This window comes from Balaenoptera acutorostrata, chromosome 4, assembly GCF_949987535.1.
Source record: "Balaenoptera acutorostrata chromosome 4, mBalAcu1.1, whole genome shotgun sequence".
NCBI lineage: Eukaryota > Metazoa > Chordata > Mammalia > Artiodactyla > Balaenopteridae > Balaenoptera > Balaenoptera acutorostrata.
In genome coordinates this window covers 116,952,390-116,969,351 of record NC_080067.1, presented here as the reverse complement: position 1 = coordinate 116,969,351, position 16,962 = coordinate 116,952,390, and the positions used below count along the sequence as shown (strand labels likewise).

General features: G+C 34.3%; 1 protein-coding gene and 1 pseudogene across 1 annotated transcript in view; both read right to left on the bottom strand.

Moving 5' to 3' along the window:
* Positions 1 to 16,962, bottom strand: part of GBE1 (1,4-alpha-glucan branching enzyme 1) — a 275,832-nt gene that overhangs the window by 89,442 nt on the left and 169,428 nt on the right. The window contains exon 8 of the mRNA XM_057545311.1: positions 4,408 to 4,523. Within this exon, the coding sequence (XP_057401294.1) occupies positions 4,408 to 4,523 (116 nt within the window). The remainder of the gene's footprint in view (positions 1 to 4,407; positions 4,524 to 16,962) is intronic.
* Positions 14,763 to 15,512, bottom strand: LOC114236299 (60S ribosomal protein L5-like; annotated as a pseudogene).

Here is a 16,962-nt window from a genome sequence, read left to right as displayed (position 1 = left end):
TAGCTCTTCTCTACATGTTTGGTAGAATTCACCTGTGAAGCCATCTGGTCCTGGACTTTTGATTGTTGCAAGATATTTAATCACAGTTTTAATTTCATTACTTGTGATTGGTCTGTTCATATTTTCTATTGCTTCCTGGTTCAGTCTTGGAAGGTTATACCTTCCTAAGAATTTGTCCATTTCTTCCAGGTTGTCTATTTTGTTGGCAGAGAGTTGCTTGTAGTAGTCTCTTAGGATGCTTTGTATTTCTGTGGTGTTTGTTGTAACTTCTCCTTTTTCATTTCTAATTTTATTGATTTGAGTCTTCTCCCTGTTTTTCTTGATGAGTCTGGCTAATGGTTTATCAATTTTGTTTATCTTCTCAAAAAACCAACTTTTAGTTTTATTGATGTTTGCTATTGTTTTCTTTGTTTCTATTTCATTTATTTCCGCTCTGATCTTTATGATTTCTTTCCTTCTGCTAACTTTGGGTTTTGTTTGTTCTTCTTTTTCTAGTTTCTTTAGGTGTAAGGTTAGATTGTTTACTTGAGATTTTTCTTGTTTCTTTAGGTAGGCTTGTATAGCTATAAACTTCCCTCTTAGAACTGCTTTTGCTGCATCCCATAGGTTTTGGATCGTCTTGTTTTCATTGTCATTTGTCTCTAGGTATTTTCTGATTTCCTCTTTGATTTCTTCAGTGATCTCTTGTTTATTTAGTAACGTATTGTGTAGTCTGCATGTGTGTGTGCTTTCTACGTTTTTTTCCCTGTAATTCATTTCTAATCTCATAGCGTTGTAGTCAAAAAAAGATGCTTGATATGATTTCAATTTTCTTAAATTTACTGAGGCTTGATTTGTGACCCAAGATGTGATCTTTCCTGGAGAATGTTCTGTGCGCACTTGAGAAGAAAGTGTAATCTGCTGTTTTTGGATGGAATGTCCTACAAACATCAATTAAATCTATCTGGTCTACTGTGTCATTTAAAGCTTGTGTTTCCTTATTAAGTTTCTGTTTGGATGATCTGTCCATTGGTGTAAGTGAGGTGTTAAAGTCTCCCACTATTATTGTGTTACTGTTGATTTCCTCTTTTATAGCTGTTAGCAGTTGCCTTATGTATTGAGGTGCTCCTATCTGGGTGCATATATATTTATAATTATTATATCTTCTTCTTGGATTGAACCCTTGATCATTATGTAGTGTCCTTCCTTGTCTCTTGTAACATTCTTTAGTTTAAAGTCTATTTTATCTGATATGAGTATTGCTACTCCAGCTTTCTTTTGATTTCCATATACATGGAATATCTTTTTCCATCCCCTCACTTTCAGTGTGTATGTGTCCCTAGGTCTGAAGTGGGTCTCTTGTAGACAGCATATATATGGGTCTTGTTTTTGTATCCATTCAGCGAGTCTGTGTGTTTTGGTTGGAGCATTTAATCCATTCACGTTTAAGGTAATTATTGATATGTATGTTCCTATGACCATTTTCTTAATTGCTTTGGGTTTGTTTTTGTAGGTCCTTTTCTTCTCTTGTGCTTCCCACTTAGAGAAGTTTCCTTAGCATTTGCTGTAGATCTGGTTTGGTGGTGCTGAATACTCTTAGCTTTTGCTTGTCTGTAAAGCTTTTGATTTCTCCATCGAATCTGAATGAGATCCTTGCCGGGTAGAGTAATCTTGGTTGTAGGTTCTTCCCTTTCATCACTTTAAATATGTCATGCCACTCCCTTCTGACTTGTAGAGTTTCTGCTCAGAAATCAGCTGTTAACCTTATGGGAGTTCCCTTGTATGTTATTTGTCGTTTTCCCTTGCTGCTTTCAATAATTTTTCTTTGTCTTTAATTTTTGCTAATTTGATTACTATGTGTCTCAGTGTGTTTCTCCTTGGGTTTTTCCTGTATGGGACTCTCTGCACCTCCTGGACTTGGGTGGCTATTTCCTTTCCCATGTTAGCGAAGTTTTCGACTATAATCACTTCAAATATTTTCTCGGGTCCTTTCTCTATGTCTTCTCCTTCTGGGACCCCTATAATGCAAATGTTGTTGTGTTTAATGTTCTCCCAGAGGTCTCTTAGGCTGTCTTCATTTCTTTTCATTCTTTTTTCTTTATTCTTTTCTGCAGCAGTGAATTCCACCTTTCTGTCTTCCAGGTCATTTATCCGATCTTCTGCCTTAGTGATTCTGCTATTGATTCCTTCTAGTGTATTTTTCATTTCAGTTATTGTATTGTTCATCTCTGTTTGTTTGTTCTTTAATTCTTCTAGGTCTTTGTTAAACATTTCTTGCATCTTCTCAGTCTTTGTCTCCATTCTTTTTCCTAGTTCCTGGATCATCTTCACCATCATTATTCTGAATTCTTTTTCTGGACAGTTGCCTATCTCCACTTCATTTAGTTGGTTTTCTGGTGTTTTATCTTGTTCCTTCATCTGGTACATAGCTCTCTGCTTTTTCATCTTGTCTATCTTTCTGTGAATGTGGTTTTTGTTCCACAGGCTGCAGGATTGTAGTTCTTCTTGCTTCTGCTGTCTGCCCTCTGGTGGATTAGGCTATCTAAGAGGCTTGTGCAAGTTTCCTGATGGGAGGGACTGGTGGTGGGTAGAGCTGGCTGTTGTTCTGGTGGGCAGAACTCAATAAAACTTTAATCCCCTTGTCTGCTAATGGGTGGGGCTGGGTTCCCTCCCTGTTGGTTGTTTGGCCTGAGGTGACCCAACTCTGGAGCCTACCGGGGCTTTTTGGTGGGCCTAATGGCGGACTCTGGGAGGGCTCACGCCAAGGAGTACTTCCCAGAACTTCTGCTACCAGTGTCCTTGTCCTCATGGTGAGACACAGCCACCCCCTGCCTCTGTAGGAGACCCTCCGACACTAGCAGGTAGGTCTGGTTCAGTCTCCCCTGGGGTCACTGCTCCTTCTCCTGGATCCCGATGCACACACTACTTTGTGTGTGCCCTCCAAGAGTGGAGTCTCTGTTTCCCCCAGTCCTGTCGAAGTCCTCTAATCAAATCCCACTAGCCTTCAAAGTCTGATTCTCTACCAATTCCTCCTCCCGTTGCCGGACCCCCAGGTTGAGAAGCCTGATGTGGGGCTCAAAACCTTCACTCCAGTGGGTGGACATCTGTGGTATAAGTGTTCTCCAGTTTGTAATTCACCCACCCAGCAGTTATGGGATTTGATTTTATTGTGATTGCGCCCCTCCTACCGTCTCATTGTGGCTTCTCCTTTGTCTTTGGATGTGGGGTATCTTTTTTGGTGAGTTCCAGTGTCTTTCTGTCGATGATTGTTCAGCAGTTAGTTGTGATTCCAGTGCTGTCGCAAGACGGAGTGAGAGCATGCCCTTCTACTCCACCATCTTGAAGAATGTCTACTGCCTCAGTTTTTGTTTTTATCCTCATCTCAAAGTGGGAAAGCATGCTAAGTAACTCAGAATGTTTTTCTTTACCATTTCTTGGGCTCTCTACCCATAAAAAGCATATCCCATATCCGTGGATTTCAGTTCATTTCACCAACTCCACAATTCCTTGGAAAATACCTAGCCCTCAGCACAGCGAGGTTCTGCAGGGGCATGTAGGTGTTTTAATCTAGGAGAGGATATTTTTGAATTTTGTCTTGCTTACCTTTTTCATCCCCTAAGTGAGCTTCTCTCCAAAGTGGAAGATATCAATGAAACCTGTCATATCTTATAGATTCAACTTCTTCCCTAGGAATGTTTCGTGTGGGCAGCATCATGACTGAGAGCAGATAACAGCACACTTTGAATATAGCATCTTTCCTTGGCAGCCACTTTTTGATTTATACTCTAGAGTCAATTTTTTGGATTGGTTGTTGCCAGTAAATATTTGGTCATTAAAAAAAGAATAATTATTCTCCATGTTATCGATTGAAGGATTAGGATTCTGTGATCCCACTTCTCTGTACAACTTTTAAACTGAAGATCTTTGATCCATATTTTTAATTACAAATTAATTTACAATTTAATTTTAACTGAGCACATCTATATTTAAAATATACATATTTTCTTCAATGTTTAATATGCAAAGGAACCCATACATTAACAAATGTTCTCATTTATTATTTTTGTTATTTATTTTTCATTACAACTGCTGTCATGTTCACAGCCTGAGGGTGCTGGAATAAATGGTATCCTTAAAAAACATTTTTAAAAGAATGCTACATATTAAGGAGAGCATACTATTAAGTAGATATATTTCAAAGAAAATCATTATCTTTTATGTACTTATAAAATATATTTGACCCAATCTCTTGCCGAAAGGGGATCAGAAGTGACCAGAGAAAAGACATACACAATGGAACTAATAAAAATCAATCCAACAATAATGGTTACTGCAGCGACATAAATGAACCCCAAGCCTGGTTGTAATCTTCCAGTAAAAAATAAAATAAAATCATTAGTTACATCTGTAATGTATCAGGTTACCTACCTATTCCATGGTGATGATAGAGCATGGATGTAACACCATCAAAACGAAATCCATCAAATCCATATTCTTCCAACCACCACCTTATGTTTGACAGAAGAAATCTTAAAACTTCCCAGCTAAAATATTAGATAAATATATATTTAAGCATAATGTATATAGTATTTTCCTTAATTCTTATACATCCTTTGCTAAGAGTAATAATTAAAATCAAAATCTCTCTCTTAGGAATCATGATGTTCAAAGAAATATATCACATAAACAACAGAAAACTACTAAGATTTACCTCATTTGTTTGATGAAATTCATTCTAAAAGGAAAATTTGTTAAATTTCTTTAGTTGCAAAATCACTCAATATCTGAGAAAAACCTAAGGAAAAAATGTGTCAGTCTGGTCCAAAGTGCAGGGACTCTGTCTTGTTCAATGCAAACATACAGTGATTACTATACAGTACTGGTTACTTAAAAAAAAAAAAACACAAAGTCTGTCACTTATCTCTGAATTTTCATCAAGATTTTTCATGTAATATAACCATAGTTACATAGTTTCTCCTTTTAGAAAATATAATTTCATTATCAATAGAAAACTGCTTTCAGCCTTCAGTGTTTGCTTAAAATATTTCCTTATTCTACAGTTTAAAACAGATATAGTTCAGAATAAAAAGTAAAAGAAAAAAAAAAGACTTTTAAAATCAACCATATGATAAGCAGTATTATACTTACTAGACTTGTTTTGTGAGGGTAAAAGAAGGAGACCTAATTACTAGAATATACATGTTTAATAAAGTAAAAAGTTCTACAAGTTAGAGTCCTATATCCATAAAAACAGAAAGAAAACAAAGCACTGTTATAAGTCAATTAAAAACACCACATGAAACAAGGCTATTTTGGACAATTGAAAAGAGGGCATCATCAATTAGTATTTTTTTTTTAGTCATACAGTTATGGTTGAGTTCTCTATCTCATTATAACTACGGTCTTAAGACTTTAATACCTCATTTAGTTTAATGACAAAGCAGTAATAGTGTACACAATTCCTTAACCCATTTGAAATTTATGTAATTTTGTTAACCTTCTATATATTAAAGAGCAATCTGACATAAGTGGAGATTAAGTCATCACAATCAACTCCAGAATTGTAAATCAAGACTTTGGGGCAAGATGAGTATCGTTGGTAATTAACTGCTTTAAATAACTCACTTTGAGTTTCAAAAACTTACTCAAAGTTAAGAAATGAAAAAAAAAAAAAAACAGAAATCCAAGCAATCCAGTAGATATGAAAGGGAGCCAGGAGGTTCTAGATTGTTAGGTCCAAGCCATGATGAAGGTAGAATATACCAATGTTTCTATTAATGCATATTCATTTAGGGTTTAAAGAGAAAAAATTCTGCTTAACAAAAAGAAATGAATAGATCAAAATTGCTCTATTTTGTACAGCAATTTCTAATATCTATACTTTTTTGAAGTTTCTTTAAAATTAATAAACTTTATTTTTTAGAGCAGTTTTGGGTTCACTGCAAAATTTAAAGGAAGCATGTCTATACGTTTTTTTTAACAAGGTTGCTATATGAATATTTCAGAAAGAATAAAATTGCATATCAATAATCCTTTCTAAATAATATTTTGAAAAGGTCATACTTTTCTCATTTGTCCATTTGATTGGTAATGTATATTTTACTTCTGAAAGGCAAACTGAAAGTTATTTTTAGCCCAAAATACCTCAGCGTAGGAACAAAACCTGTTTAAAAACTAAATATCTTGGGTAGATGTATGAAGATATGAATATGTAAACCAGAGTTCACAGACTGTCCCTGGGCCTGATCTGACACGTATTACTGTTTTGTTTATCTTACAGAAGGCAGTAGACCCTTGAACAACACAGGTTCGAACTGCACAGGTCCACTTATCTTTTTTTCAATAAATATACAGTCATCCTTCCATATTCTTGGATTAGCATCCTTGGATACAGAGCGACCACAGTATTCATTATACTATGCCATTTTATGTAAGGGACTTGAGCATCTGTGGATTTTGGTATATGGTGGGGCTCCTGGAACCAGTCTTCTGCAGATGTTGAGGGACAACTGTACTTTCAATTTTTCAGTTTGAATTTCTGAAGATGGAACATGTACTTTCTGGTTCCTCCCAGTACCTGCAAAGCCACATTTTCATACCAACCCTACTGACTCATTTACGTCACCAGCTTGGGCTGGTGGACATTTGCTGTCAATTTCTAACATAAATATTAGACATTTATGTTAGACAGGTAAACACATTCAAATGTGAAAACTGCATCCTAATATCTACAGAGATAAAGTAAGAGAAAAGAAGAAAAAAAGCCAATGATATTGCAATTCAATAAAAAGCAGAAAAGGAGGTGATGTGAATCTAATAATTAAAAAGTACTGCCCAATATCACATACTTGATTAAGGGCGGAGTTACTAAATGTCCTACTGATTCCTGTTATTACAATATTTAATCTATCTTCTTCTTGACCAAAAGGAGTTATAAAACTACATTTAACATACTTGGCTGTAACTATGTGAGCAGACAGATTCTTGGTATGAGTAAATAGAAAAAGAATTTCCTGTGATAATCAGAAAAGAAACAATAATGAAAATGGAGCATCTAATTAAAAAGTTCAAATGGGCTAAAAAAATACTAAATTCTATCCTATGGACCTCTAAAATTCTCTTAACCTGAAACAAAGTCTAAACAACATAAAAATTCTTTTAAAAAATCACCACAAGATTAAATAGATAGAAACAAATCAAATTTGTAGTGCTTTCAAAATAATCCATTTATTATATTTTATGAATATGTAAATCATTAATAAAACATAAAATAGATGTGTAGTCTGTAGAGATAGAAAAGAGATTCAGTTGACCCTTGAACAATATGGGTTTGAACAGTGTGGGTCCACTAATATGTGGATATTTTTCGATAAATATAGTATCTGGATTTTCATTTTATAGATCTTTAAATTAGCGAACTGTGGGGAAAAGTTTGTGTTCAATTAGAGATCACAATATGTAGAATCAAAAGAACTATATTTTGAGTCCTGATTCTAATCCAAACTGTTTCAGCTTGAATGAGTCATTTATCAATTACTTTGTTTTTGAGACAGAGATAGCAGATGTGGATTTCACCTGAGCAGGGGTAGGTGCATCTAAACCCCAAGTTGTTCAATGGTCAACTGGACACAAAACTTTACAGGGGAGTAAACTATCTAGAATGAAAATAGTAAAGAAACAAACTCTAGAACATTTTGTTTTTTAACAAAATCTTGGGAAATACATTCAGGAAAAAAATCAGATCTTAAAATGTTCAAGTTAGTAGCAGAAAATTGAAAGCAAAAGTTAAAAGTATTAATTCTCTGGTTATACATATTTTCTAAAACTAGATTATTTTAAAAAGTTAGTAAAAAAATTGAAAGGTAACATTTTATAAATAAATAGCCTTTGTTGTTCAAGAAAAAATAAACTACCAGTGCAGGAAATAGGGGGAAAGACAGACTCATAATTATGTTCCCAATATTTCTGTAGTCCAAATTTTCTCTTATCATCTTAGCATGATAAATCCAGATAGATAAATTCACTCTATAAACTCAGTGTCCTAATAAAACTGATTTAAAACACAGGTTGCTTGCACTCAGATCACAAAAATTGGGGCTTTCAAGACCTAACAAGACAGAGAACCAGGAAGACTGAGGTCTGAGTCCCTAAATAACCAGACCATACACGTGAGTAATTGCATGGACACAATCCAGAACTCAAAGTTGAAAAAGAGCAGGTTTTAGGGGCTTCCCTGGTGGCGCAGTGGTTGAGAATCTGCCTGCTAATGCAGGGGACGCGGGTTCGAGCCCTGGTCTGGGAAGATCCCACATGCCACGGACCAGCTGGGCCCGTGAGCCACAACTACTGAGCCTGCGCGTCTGGAGCCGGTGCCCCGCAACGGGAGGGGCCGCGATAGTGAAAGGCCCGCGCACCGCGATGAAGAGCGGTCCCTGCACCGCGATGAAGAGTGGCCCCCACTTGCCGTAACTAGAGAAAGCCCTCGCACGAACCGAAGACCCAACACAGCCAAAAATAAAGAAATAAATAAATAAAGAATCCAAAGCATGAACATAGACTCCTATTCCCCCACTTCTAAAAAAAAAAAAAAAAAAAAAAAAGAGCAGGTTTTAGAGGGTTTACAGTATCACTGGAATAAAGATGTAGCTTTTTTTTTTCTTACACTATGTAAACATCCAACCTAATGTTAACAATGTATTTAATTATTATATAAATATATTTATCCCAGGTCACTGAAGTTAAATTACAAGAGGAAAGCTGTACCGAGAGTCCTCCAGACAACATCCAGATTTAGTGATTCATTAGGAGACCTACAGGACTAAGCATATAGTCATGCTCATGGCTATGATTTATTACATACAGTAAAAGGATAAAGCAAAATCGGCAAAGAAAAAGGTGCATGGGGCAAAGTTCAAAGGAGTCTATGTGTAAACTTCCAAGAGTTGCCCTCTCCTGAGAGAGTCACACTTAATTCCTCTGACAACAAACTGTCACAACACTTGTGAAGTGTCATCTACCAGGGAAGCTCGTGAGAGACTCAGTTCTCAGCAATTTTACTGGGGGCTGGTGAAATCTTAAATATATGTTAAAAATCTAAATCTAAAGGACCTCCAGCTGAGGTACTCTGTTTTGCACCCTACTTTTCAGCAGTCACATGTACGATGCAATTATTAAGCTTACACATGAATGAAATCGTTCACTGAATCTAAGCTTTGCCTTTTAAATAGAACACCAGAACAAGCTTAAGGAATATATACCAGTGAAAATATAGATTTCTGAAAGACGTCTATTACTAATCCTACTATCGTAAATTTCAAATTCAGCACCCATAAATTGCATTTTTCCTTCTTTGAAGGGCTGAGAAGAGTTAGGATATATTCCAAATTATGACTGAATTACAAATATTACTCAATGTGCTCTGTAGTAATAAATGAACTGAATCATCTCAATTGAATGGTTTGCCTTGAGTCAAAGTAGGAAAACGTCTGGCAGAGGGTACAATAGAAAAGGCAATTTACTTTTTCTACTTCAGAATGTCATCAGACAGCCCATGACACAGTTAATATTTCCAGTTGATTAGAGTCCCATAAAAATATAAAGCAGAATTTAAGAGTACAGTTTTACTTTGGTGTGTTACAGCAGACAAGGTGGGGCTTTGATTTTAAGATTATTCCATTGACACAAGGCTTTTAAAGTCTGTCCTTAAAAACCACAAAGTAGCCTAGTTTCCAAACAACTGGAAGAATTTGATGCTAACAAATATATACTTAGGAGCCAGCTTGAATGTATTTGAGACGTAACCTATTTTAGTTATTAGCTTTCTATCTTAAACCAATTAACACATAAATTAGAAACAAATACTATGTCATATATACTGCCTAAGATCGATTGATTAGCTTACTCATATATTTTATGAAGCAAAAACAAAATCCCTAAAATCCAGAAAAAGATAATGAAATGCGCTGACTTTCCTGTGAATCATAAACCACTAAAAATGTTTAAATCACAGGTGTCTGATATACAAACTGAATACATCAATGAATAATATATACATTTAAGGATTTCTGGCAATCAAAATAATCAGTCTAATTGGTTTGGATGTCTGAAATATTCAACCTGTAATCAAGTAATGATGATTTATTAAGATAATTTTGTCACACAGATAATTCCAGTATTAAGGTTTTTAGGAAATATCCCTAAAATCAAAAACTGTTGATTTGTCTCACATTCTGCCAATGAACTTTATAATGAAATAAAACATAGTCAGATTTTCTTGGCAAGCAAGTATAATCAGATGTAACCACACTTATTAGATGAAGTTACATTTTGTAATTCAAAACTATTTGCCTAATGTATTTATTTGTGGTCCTGAATAACTTCTAGAATTTTCAAAATCAGCCACTTAGTCCACTGGATGTTACTAACCCCACTAATATTGCATACAAATAAGCAGGAGGCATTTTTAAACAGTGGCCAAATATCAAAATATGAAGAAAAATTATATATTCCTCTTAGCTATTACAGAGTCTTTGAAGCTGAATGGCTATTAAAATGTACATCATAAAACCATAAAGCAAAAGTTACATGTTTTGATCTGGGTATTTCAACTGAGGCAGCAGATTAACCTTAAACAAAGAAAGTACTTTGAGACTTTTTCTTTTATAGAAAAATATGGCATGTCAAATAGAAGGATAGAGTCTTGAATCACAATCAAAATAACATTTTTTTTAAAGGAAGATACTCTTTTTAAAGGAAAATAACATTTTTTTAAAGGAAGATACTGAAAAGCAGGTAATATCTTACTATGTACTCTATTTTTAAAAATAAAAAAAACTCATCTATCAGTATAATTTTAATATAACTAGTCAATAAAGGGAAAATGCTATATTTTTGCTTTTTATTTTGTCAACAGAAATTATACTGTCAGTTAATTGGAACTGACTGAGAAAAAGATTAAACATCAAAAAAGTGCAAAAAGTGCTTATTCATATCTCATACAACATAATAGTATCATCTATAACAAAATGTATCTAGGTCTTTAGACAGAATTATATTGAGGCTACTGTATATATTAATTTCAAACAAAATTAGGTAGCAAGAAGCACACAACTCTAATGAGACAAAGTATTAATTCAACTACTAAAAATCAGTAATAATATAAATGTCAGAAATGGGTTTTTATTATAAAATATGATTTTGAAGTTTTCTTTTCAATATCATGTTATTTTTTTTATTTCAACCTGTGCAACTTTATTTTATTTAAATTAATACACTGTTTAATCATATTATATCCACTGTGCCCTGGTTATCTACATTCATTATTACAATAAAACATTTTCTTCCCCTTAAGGCCTAAATTGTACTTAGCTTATTAAATATTGAATTAAAATTACCTCCATTTATATTATCTGTAAGTCTAATCAGGTATTCTCTAGGAAATAAGTAGGAAAGGATGGCATGTTATACTTTCATATGCTAAATGTTTCCAATTATACTTTTAACTAAAAAAAAAAAAAAAAAAAACTCGACTTGAGAAATTTTCAAGTCTCTCTTTTCTCTAAATTTATATTCTTAACAAGCTTGGTTACCTGCTCAGGTAAGATGAGAAAAATGCAAACTTCGAGGAGAGTGTGTTTGTCCCTGTGTATGTGTGTGCATGGGGGTGGGGAGCAGAGTGGTAAGGGACCAGCAGTGAAAGCAAAAGTGAAAGCTTTTCAGTCCGATACAAAAAAGGAGATAAATCTAAAATAAGTAATAACCCACTCTGATAATGATTAATTACCCTGAACGATTAAGAAATTAATAAATTTTCATACTATTTATTTTTAAATCAGTTTATATTTCTTTGCTTCCTCATAAAGATTGTTACCAAAGGTGATTTTTCAAAGCATTAGAGCTTATCAAATATACTATAAAAATTTGGACAAAACTTAGAAAGATCTTTTTCAAAGTAGAGGGCCCAAAAAGCTGAGCATCTCAAGGTTCAGAAAGCAGAAAGCCAAGCTAAATCATCCTCTATAATGAAACAAAGGGGAGGTATTATGTGAAATTATTACATATCTCAGCTGAACAAGGCATTGCTCTTCTACAGACCAAATCACTATAGGTTAGCTAATTACATATACATACATACAGGTATACAGATACACATCCATCTTTTTCAAACAAGGTTAAAAATTCAACCTTACCTATAGAATGAAAATAATTATTGCTCCAGACCAAAACTGACAGTGACTTAAACATATATAGATATACATTATTGGCAAATATTAAACTATAATTGGTAATCAGATTTTAAAAGCTTATTTTAATGGTAAAAGTTTAGAAACATTAACTATTTACACATTTCTCATTTTTCAATTTTTCTCTTCTGATTGATTGATTTCTAATAGAGTAACTTGATATTTAAGTGAACTACTATAATATTTCTATTGTAGAAAAATAACTCATAAACTTGATAATTTTCCATCACTGTATTAAAATTTGTAATTAGATATATAATGTTTATTTACTTATATTTAACCAGCTTCATTTCAAAAGACTGACTTGAAGCAAGTTAAAGATAAATACATCTAAACAGCATCAAAAATAAATGAGAAAAATACAAGTGAAGGAGAACAAAGACCTGTAGATAAACAAGTATAAAGCATCTGGGAATTAATTTTCTTTTCTAGTCCAAAATAATTATGATTTTATAGACTATATTGACTACAAGAGGATTTTCCTTGACTATCACCCCTAAATAATGAATATTTTACAACAACATTCAAGAAAAATACTATTACAGTTTATATAAAGTTATAGATATTTAGAATACTAAGGAAGTTGCAATGCAACAATGTACTCTGAGACCAAAAATGGATAAGCATTCTGGGGAGGAGATGAGTTGGGGAATACCAGGTGCATAGGGATAGAGATAAGGCAAGGGAAAAAAGAAGCACCTAGTTCTTCAGAAAATGGTATGTGCATGCCTGTGTGTGCTGTGTGTGTGTGTGTTCTGGGGGTGGGAAATTGAGGAAAACTGTATGGGAAGCTGCCATTAATCATATTTAAATTTCAACTATCACTCCTTCAGCAGTTTTCAAATTTGCACTAACCTTGTTAAATAAGATATAGTTCTTTAATGTCTATTTGTACACATTCCTACAAACAAAGGGAATTAGCATTTAGCGGGCTGGCTATAATAGAACAGAATGGAGAATATAGGTGTTATATAGAAAAGAAAAAGAAATTCAAATTCATTGAATGTCTACTTGCTTCTAGAACTCACATATTACATAGTCTCACTTAACAAGGCCGTAATATCAAGTGTGTTTCATGGTTGGAGAATCTGAGATTTTAAAAAGTTAAAATGTTCAGGGTCACCCAGCTAATAAGTACAGGTGGAACTCAACCTTTTGAGTCCAAAACCTCAACCCTTAAGTATAATTGGATAGTGCTACATTCAGCATGACCATGTATAAGTTAGTTTTTGTTTTTGGCAATTTCCTTGGTACAATAATTTTTTAAAACCACATACTCATAACTCCAACATGTGGTCATGTCAGTTGTATGAACTTGGGCAAGGTACTTAACTTCTCTAAGCCTCAGTTTTCTCAACTGTAAAATGGAAGATAATTTCAGCACACTCCTGAAAGAGGATTAAATAGGATAATGTGTATAATGTGGTTAGCAGTGTTTGATATATAGTAAGGATTGATTAAGGGGAGCACCTATTGGATAATAAACAGATTTTAAATGTATTTGTTTACATATAAATTAAATATAAATTGGAATAGACCAATGTGTTATAATACCTATAATTTTTTTCATATTGAAAATAAGTCTTCTTAAAGATAAGCACGTTTTGGCTAACATCAAAACAAAATGAGCCTTTTTTTTTTGCTAGTTGATTCAGCAGTTGAGTTGTTACACATTCCTTAGAGGATTCCGACTTCCATGGCCACCGTCTTGAGCCTTATTTTTTAATTCTGCATTTATTTTTTTCTGGAGTAGTGTGCTGTTTACTTATTGGTGCATTCAACAAATATTTCTTGAGTACCTGCTTTGTGCCAGGCTCAATGCTAGGTGCTGGGGTTATAGTCATGAATAGAAAACATACAACACCCATTTTCATGGAGCTTAGAGACTAACGGGAGAGACAGACATTTTACAAATAATAACACAAATGCATTTAATTACAATAGTGATTAATAACACAAAGAAAAGTATGGTAGTATGACACTATAATGAGAAAGGATCTGTTAATCTAGTGTGGAAAATATGAAGCTAGGTTCCTCAAAAAAAGTGATATTAAAGGTGGAGGTCTACAGGATAAATTGGACAATATATCACTCAAACTTATTGGAAATCACCAGAAATTTAATTCAGAAAAGCTGTCAATCCATTTCTGACAGGCATAGCAAGAATACCTTTGTATTACATACTAACAGTTCTATAGTGTAATCTTTAACATGTGACCTCCTTTAAAAATCAATTCTAATACAGTCAACACAATCAGATTTTGTGGAAAGCTATTTATTAAATTAGCCTTCAAATAAACAGGTGAGAGCATGAAAAAATAAGAGATGAACATTTTTTATGTGATAATTTTGTGTGGTTGAACCTCTCATATAATACTCAGCTATTCATTTCTGAAATGTTTGAATCGCATTCCTCCAGAATTTTTCTATTTTATTTATTTGTTTGTTTATTTACTTATTTAGCTTAGTCAATAAGTTTATTATTGTCTTTATCTGAAAAACCTTCATAGAAAATTGTGGTTTGGTTTATCAGCTCCCAGCTCATTCCTGAGCTCTGAGGAAGCTTGCCTTCTTCTGAGCTACTCCATCTTTCTTCTGGGCATTTGACATTCTGAGATGGTTCTACTTCTTCTTTTAACCTTCTTTCTCGGGCTTCTTCTCATAGACTGGATTCTCTCCTACAGCAGCATGAGGTTTCTTATAATCTCCTCCATCGTGTCTAGAGTCACACTGTTCTTTATGTATTGAGAGAATTATTTCTTGGAAGCATCTTCACCTTCTTCAATCAGGTAACACATACAATCTGCAATGTTCTGACCCATGAAGTGCTTCCAGTGTACTTCTGCAGTGGATTCCTTTCTTTCTGAATCATAACCAGAGTCTTTTGGTACTGTGAGGGACAGACAAGCCTCCATCCACAGCTCCCTTCAGGGCCCCCAAACCTTTATTACAAGTAGTAGTTCTGGCAAGCCCTGCATCCAAACAGCAGGCGAAGGCACCTGGTTGACCATCAGTGCTTTCTGCAGTGTATCCATGAGAGTTCATGAACATAAGCTGCACAAACTATCATATCTCCTATATGGAATAAGCAATCTGACAAATGATATCTCTCTCAGTTACATGAACTATCATCCTATATTTGGGTTTCCTGTACTTATTTTTATCCTGGATTACCATGCATTTCTGAGCACAGTCATCAGCTTTGACCTCTCGTCTTCTTCCAAATTTCACTTGGTATCTCTTGAGGTAGGCCTTATTCTTGATAACTTTAATAAACCCCATCCTGCAGAACAGAGACGTGTGCCCACCGCTAGCCACAGACCTGTAGATCCAGCACCACTGAGGGTGGCAGTGGGGTGGGGAAGTGGCCGCAGCCCGAGCTCAGGCACGGTAAGTAGCCAGAACTTTTCTCTTTAAAGAGAATACCTGTGGGATAATTTTCTTTCTAGCAAGATACATCTCTGGAAAATTCCCACTTCATGTTATAGCCTCTTTCCCAATTAAGGCTCACACTTTTCTTGAATCCTGCCCCAACTATTGCCCCCTTCAGCTGAGACTCTGCTCTTTCTATCAGTCTTAAGAAGCCATTCCTTTTTTCCCTTGCTCTCTGCGGCTCCTTAATCCCTAAACTAGCTCATCATATGATCTCTTCTTCTCTTTCCCTTCCTTTTTCTTTTCTAACCTCTTTTTCTCTCTTCCTTTTCTCTCTCGTCAGCCTCTCTTCCTTTTAAATTGTCATTGATAAGGCAAAAGTGAAAGCCTATCAAAAAACTAGCTATTGCTTGAAATCATTAAATATATTTACTAATTTTGAAAAAAATAAAGAAAGCAAGTGCCTTGGTTTGATGCATTTTACGAGAAAATTATGTCAGACTTCACTTAATGAACATCAAGGAAGCATTTGTAACACACACATACACACAAATAGCACTGAGTTAGGAGTCAAGAAAACTATTCCATCTGATTTTGCAAAAATCAGTATAAGCACATAACCTCTCTGAACCTCAGAGTGATAATTTTTGACAAGAAGTTACTAGATTATCTGTTCTCCTTCTAATTTAGGATTTAATAAACCTTTTATTAAAGTGAAAGATTAATTCAAGATCAAAAGTTTTCTGAGCTTCAGGATACAGAGTAAATAATTTGAATCATTCCACTATATGCTAACATAATCCAGACCTAAAGGTTTATTACATCAAATAATGTGTTTTAGGCAATAATAGAATTCTAGAGGATAGGGGAAAATAAACACACATACTAAAAAACACAACCATTCAACCTCCCCCCCCAAGAAAAAAACAAATATAAGAACTATTACCCATTCCTCTCCTATCCAAACTCTACCTGTTACTCAAGTCTCAGCATAAGCTTCACAGAATCTTCCTGACAATTCCTTAATTAGTGTAAAAGAAAATAGGAGATAAACTGGTTCATGTAACCAGTCTTCCCAACACAACAATAAATGTCTATGTGGTAGGAATCATGTCCTATACCTTTTTTAAAATTAATTTTAAACAAATTGACCTGAACTGAATTAATAAGGTACATAGAAAGCTAAGAAACTCAAATAAAATCCAACATTAACTCAGAAGCAGTTAAAAAAAAATGAAAAACCTAGTATACATTACTTAAGAAACTGTGTTTTCAGAGTCATTGAAATAGGAAATGGAAATTAAGAACAAAACTCTTGACTACACTGGCATAAATGTAACTTAAATATACTTTTGTAGGTACTTCAGAT